The following is a 6500-nucleotide window of genomic DNA, read 5'->3' on the forward strand; positions in this document are numbered from 1 at the left end:
GTTTCTGTTTCTGTGGAGAAGTCACCAGAGGCTACAGAGCCTCAAAGCAGGGGTTCGAACGTTTCTGGGCAGAGTGCCAAAAACCACCCACAACCTCAATGTGTAAGACGTTGCTGTGCTAGGAGAAGATGGAGAGGGAGCCCTGAAGGGCCTGATCCTTGTTGTGGCAGCGCAGCCCCAGCCTCTTCCCCACCATCCGCATACCAAGCAAAATGCCTTAAGAGTGCCAGTCTCTGGCACCTGTGCCGGGGGTTGCCTACCCCTGTGGTAGAAATAGGTTTGTCCCTCAGTTTGGGCCAAAGTTATATAAAAGGCTTGGGGGGAGGGTAAGGGAAATTATGAAGATGTTTGGCCAGATCCAAACCAGAAAAGACTGTCTAGTGTCCCAGCAAATTCTTGTAGTACAAGTGCACTTATATCATTATATTTATATTACCAGTAGTTTCCCAGCAGAATAAGCTGCACGAGCAAAAGCACTAGTTTGCTCTGTAAATGCGTCTTGGCTAGGGCTGTTATAAAAACAGCACAAAAACCAAAAACAAAACACATCTTAAACCAACATTGCTACTCTGACAAAGCTTCCTGCCTCAGCCTAATAACCATGACCCTTGTCATAGCCTGGAGAAGTGTTTCAATTTCACCCATTGCCAACATGTTTATCCTGGGCAGAAATGCCTAGGAAGTAATGCGTATGCACCTAAATGAAACCTAGCTTTCAGAGCTGCAGGTAACCAGAGTACATGCCCCCCTAAAGGGTACGGATCAAAACTGCCTGTGTTGATGGATCTACTTGGCCTATCTGCAAAGCAGTTTAATTTGCCATTGGCATTAGGCAGATTTCTGAGGATTTACTGCGGTGCATTCACTCTCTTACTCTGTTGGCACTGAACACCTGCTGTGGCCGCCACAGTAAATTCCATGCTATTACTCAGCCTCATAAAAGAGCGTTATCTGCAGTAAAAGACGGGGGAAAAAAGCCAGTTTGAGGAGATGAATGTTTTTTCCTTGCGATGTCTTCTACTGTATCGTAATACTGCCATTGCCAGTTTTTTCCCAGGTCAAGAACAAACTATGTTCTACTGCCCATTCTATGGAAGTGATGTACATTAATAGTAATAATAAATCTCATGTCAGAAGAGTTACATACCCTAGGTAAGGTGGCAAGGGAATTTTTCAAGACTGACTTAACAAGTAGTCAGTCTTGAAGTCTTCTAACTTCAGTGAGAAATGGCTTCAAAGGCATACCGTGGTTCTGAAAGGGCGACTGACAGTGAGTGAAACATTTATACTTCCTCTTGCTGAGGGAGGGCTGTCAGTAAGTACCAGGTATCAGAATCTGCTACAGTATTTTTCATCAGGATCTAGAGACACATTGTTAAAAAGTCTCTAGTCAGCAGAAATGCCACTCTTTGAAAGGTCCCAGTGAGATACAGGCCCTTTAGTATTCACTAGTAAATCAACACTAAGGATTTGATGAAAATTGTCTTTGATCAAAGAATGGTTAATAATAAAGTAGGTAAAAGCTGTGCAGAATTTTAGACCAGGACTAGAACAGGGAGAGCAAGCTGTGTTTGAGGAGCAGCCTAAGCCATTATCTGTAACATCGGTTCTGTGATATTCTTGTTGATTTTTCTACATGATCGCCAAGACCTTGAGTACTTATTCCAGTCTTCCACGCTGGGTGAATACTGGCAGGCTTTCACATGCACCTGCTACAGCTCTTTACCAGACCTGTCAATGTTTAAAACAACAACAACAACAACAACATCATCTGAGCAATTTCTGAAGTTAACCTTTTTTCCTTACTCTTATCAAAGCAGGTGACCAATGCCACGTACTATTTTGGGAACAAAGTGTATCACTTTGCAGTCGCACCCAAAACCCTTCCAAATTTACATTTACAGAAAATTTCATGGCTGTAAGTGTAATGCATGCTGGCAAATTACAACTTGATCAACTTGTAAAAAATTTAGTATTTGGATACATTGTCTGGCACATGTAAATGGAATGAGAGCCTGTCTTAAAGTAGCTAGATCCATTCACTTAAAAGACCCATCCAACATCCTGTGCATTTTCTGAGGTCTTTTAAGTGTCATTGACAGAATCAGGTTTAAAAACCTCATTAGGTTGGCCTGAAACTCTACCACTTCAAATTAGCTCGAGGAAGAACATGTTCATCAAAAGAATGATACCCACAGATGAAAAGTTATATTTGCCTTAAATGCACATTAGTCACAAAATTGAAGCAGAATTTATGCTGGCATTCAGAGGCATAGGAAAGGAAATATTCTCTCAGAATAGGGACAGAAGTGGGATTTCCACTCACATTCTGAAAAGCCTTTATGCACCCCTTCAGATGTTTTTGTGTTCCTATTGCCTTTGCCCCATACAAGGCCAAAACGAGTACAACCTGGAGGACCCAAGGAAAGATCTTGGCTAAAGAAATATAGTGACCATAAAAGAGGAGGAAAGGGGAGATGCATTCTCTCCAACTCAGCTTTAAAAAATCCCATAAACAGTATAAGAGGGTGTCCAAGAGATAATAGTTGTCACTTGGAACAGTAAGCTGTTATTTCAGCCCATGTCCATCATCCTTCTGCATCCTTTCCAATTGATTTAATACTTTGTTTCATTCTGCTACTTTTAATGCATGAAAGAGCACCTTTGCTTTCTCTGTAGTACATAGCATCACCTCAATCCTTCCTAGGTAGATTTCCTAAATCATGTTTATTCCTCTGCCATCCCATATTTGACAGAGCACTTCTTTCTTTGTGACCTGTAAAGTGCTATAGAGGCTTACAGTGCTCAATACATTTAATCAAGGATTGACCTTCTGTGATGTGTAAGAAGACATTCTCTAATACCTTGTAAAATAAAACAATGAAATACATAGCAAGAATGTATTAACAAGTACAGTTGTAGGCCTTTTTATTCAACAGTGTTCATCAAGAAGCTAGCGGAAATGCTCACTAGGAGTGAGTGCAGTCTATCAAAACATAAGGCTACCCATGACCTCCTTTATAGGGGTTAAGAAAACACAGCTGGAATCCACAGTAAGGACTGACAAAGTTTCTGATATGTTTAAGTGGTTCTTTCCAACCTGCTGAGCCAGTTAATTACAACATACATTAAAATATACTAAAAATCTGCAAATTAGTTTCACATAAATACAAAAAACCCCAGCAGAGTAGGGAAAAAAAGTGAACTAAATTCTCTAAGTTACTAAACTAATTTCCATAAGGCATCGCCTCTTCATTTAGGATTTGTAATTTTTACAAATAAAATGAAATACAAAGTTTGACACTTCTCACCTGTTGTGCTGAGGACATCTCTTACAGGGTTACAAAGAGCTGCAGTATGTATTTTGTGAGACCCTCTTAGTTACACACACTAACAAGGCAGGACATTTGGGAGGGACATTTTTACTTTCATCCAAACACACCCTTTAAAAACATTTGTCTAAAAACATAACTTAAAAAACAGCCCTGACTGACGGGTGACATTTAAAAAGGAAAAAGAAAAAAAAAAAAAACAACATTTGCCACAGGTCAGTAAAAAACATATTGCACATTATCTGTATTGCTGCCTGAGAACCTTTTAAAAACAACACTGGCTTCCAACAACTACAGAACAATGGTCACACATCAGACAAGCATCCTACTCTGGTAGAAATCTTCATGTTTCTTGGAAACATCCACATTACTACAGAAATCCTACACACATTTTTTCAAAGAAAAGGATATTCCTATTCCAGTTTTAAAAGTATTTTTTTAAAGCAAGCCTTTGGATAAATGGGAGTAGGCGTCTTTCTCATTTCAGAGATGACTAGAAACTTCAACTTACCAGGCATATATATTCTGTCTGGCACCAAAACAGTATACACACACCACATCTCGTCACGGTCTAGCCTTACCATCTTTGAACAGGTGCAATTCACCTTAACTTCATGTTAGCATTAACCAGTTGCCTTTCTCCTCCCCAATTAGCACAAGACATTCAATCCTGAACTTTACTTTGACCACAAGACAAAGCCAAAAATACTTAACAGTGAAGCCCTTCAAGAATTTTTTTCCAAGGGGTTTTCTTCAAGTAACATTAAATCCCTGATACAAGCTTGTAAACAATTCTACTAAACACATTACCACTATACACAATCTCATAAACCAGCAGCATCTTAAAGTCTCAAAAGTGATTTTAGGATTGAGTTGTTTTTATAACAAGGCAGAGTGAAGTTTTGTTGAGTAGCACCACACCTAAATTCTACAATTTTAAGGCAAAGATTTCATAGTCCTCTGGTCTTTTTTTTTTTTTTTCAGTTTGAGTCTTGCGCTGTCACTCCAGGTCAAGAAGCGAAAGCAATATCCTGCACAGAGATCCTGCAGAATGGAACTGTTCATCTCTGAAGTGTCAAACCTCATGTGAGTGGCAATTATCAGTGGTATAGGCTGCCATTAGAGAGACCATCCACTTGGATAAAATACAATTTCAACAAAATCCTCCAGCAATATTGTTATTTGGCCAGGAATCCCTGCAGGCATTCCTGCTTATAACTCCAAATAACAATCTTTAGCATTTGTGATCCACTGGAGCCCATTATATGGAAGACAAAGGTGGTGAGACCCTCATAGGATTTTTACACAGATTCTTTTCAAAGTGACATCTTGCAGTGATTTATGTTATTGCATGCATTTTTCTCAGGCTCCTATTACAAGCCAAAAGCCAACGGCTCAATTCTAGCAAGAAAGGCACCCACATTTTAAGAAACAAATGTCCTGAGCGAGCCAGGTATAGAGATTCTGTTCCTTCACACTGCAAATTCACATTGAGCTTGTGTACTATCAGAACCTATTCTTTCCGTTTTATTTTTGCAGTCTTTTTTTCTCATGGGTCATCTGTCAAAACACCCTGCTGTGTACGAGTGATGCCCACTGAAATAGCTACTGCCATAGGCCATGGAGATACAGTGTCTAGGCTCTGTTGCTATAGCCACCTGCATAGCAATTGGTGCTTGCATGGGCAGAGACTGTGTAGATGGCTGCAGGCTGGCCTGAAGAGCTGTGAAAGAATGCAGGGAGCTATTGGCACTCCCTGAAAGCAAGCTGCTGGGCCTGTGAGCCTGTAAGGAGTCACGATAAGCAGAGCACAAATCCTGCACAGGAGACTGGAACTGGGAAAGGGCAGTCGAATGCTGGGCAAGTGGGTGATAGCTAGACTGCTGAAACAGGACCTGAGTCGTGGTTTGGTGGTTTAGAGTTCCCATTACATGCTGCTGCTGCTGCAGCGTGACTTGCTTTTTCACATTGCTGGTTTCTTGGACATCATTCTCATAGTAGCTAGAAAAAGAAGTAAAAGGTTGGTCAAGAAAGTGCAAAGAGAGGATCTATCCTAGAGGGGCTTTCACAAATAGTTCCTTTGCCAACCTGTTTCTGCTTCCAGTATGAACTCACCTAAACCTGCAGTTGTTCCTGATGAACTTTCTGTGTGAACATGCATAGTCCAAACATCCAGGAACAAACTACATGTAGAGACAGGCCTTCAGTCAGGTGGATAGGTCTGGCATAGTCTACCATGGCCTTAGGGCTGGGCCCTCTGGTAGAATGTCATGAGCAGATTAAATGAAATTTTGCTTACTATCCATATTTCTCCCTTCTTAGTGTGACCCAAGGAACAGATCCATCCATCCCCATCCACTTTGCACCATAAGAATATTTTAATGATGACATTTGGCTTGCACCTATGATATCAATTAAAAAGTGCTCTTCAAAATGAACAATATTAATCCTCTCCAGTTTCTAACAGGACTCTTGAGTATCCACATAAACTTGGTCAGTGTCTTGATGAAATACAACCATGATAGTGGAGGCATGGGGATAATTGTTCTGGAATGTCTCCCTACCATATTGCTGTGGCTGGGGCACTGTTGGGGTTTTCTTGTTTGTTTGTTTGGGGTTTTTTTGGGTTTTTTTACAGCACAACTTCATGTGCCAACTGTAATAATAAAAAGACAGCTCCTTGCTAAAGCTGTAGGGGAAGTAGATTAAAAATTTCATCCTGTAGTTTAATTGGCCAGCACGAAAAACTGACCATTTTTCAAGGTGCAATACATTTTGGGGTTTGTTTTTTTTTCAACAGTCAACACTGAATAGCTAGAAAGTTGTCCCCTCCCCAGAAGTGGCTTGAAAAGTACAAGTCTCATGTGGATATGGTTATAGCTGAACCAACCAGTATTTATGAGTCTTATCAGATGCATTACTCTAAAAGGAAAGTTCATCAGGAGTGTAAGAAGTAGGTAACTTCAGTTCAAGTCTTACATGAGCATCATTTCGATGCACTGGGCAAGGTGCTCCCAAGAGTAACTTGTTAACAGCTGGAGCTGTGTAGTCCACGAAGGTGAAATCTGCATACAGATACGCGAAGCACACACACAAGCAGCAGCAATCAGAGATGGACGAAAGCTGAGAAAAGTATGATCTAAAGCAAAAAAAAAAAAAAAAAAAAAA

At 40.5% G+C, this 6500-nt stretch overlaps 1 protein-coding gene across 2 annotated transcripts in view; it reads right to left on the reverse strand.

The window, feature by feature from the left end:
* Positions 1-2796: 2796 nt before the first annotated feature.
* CCNJL (cyclin J like) overlaps positions 2797-6500 on the reverse strand; it is a 52601-nt gene continuing 48897 nt past the window's right edge. For both annotated transcript variants that reach the window (XM_019506467.1, XM_019506469.1), the window contains 2 exons: positions 6312-6471; positions 2797-5333 (listed from right to left, as the gene is read on the reverse strand). In XM_019506467.1, the coding sequence (XP_019362012.1) occupies positions 4889-5333; positions 6312-6471 (605 nt within the window). In that variant the 3' untranslated portion in view covers positions 2797-4888. The remainder of the gene's footprint in view (positions 5334-6311; positions 6472-6500) is intronic.

The sequence above is a fragment of the Gavialis gangeticus genome, unplaced genomic scaffold (assembly GCF_001723915.1).
Source record: "Gavialis gangeticus isolate Ggan-Ray unplaced genomic scaffold, GavGan_comp1, whole genome shotgun sequence".
Taxonomy (NCBI): Eukaryota; Metazoa; Chordata; order Crocodylia; family Gavialidae; genus Gavialis; species Gavialis gangeticus.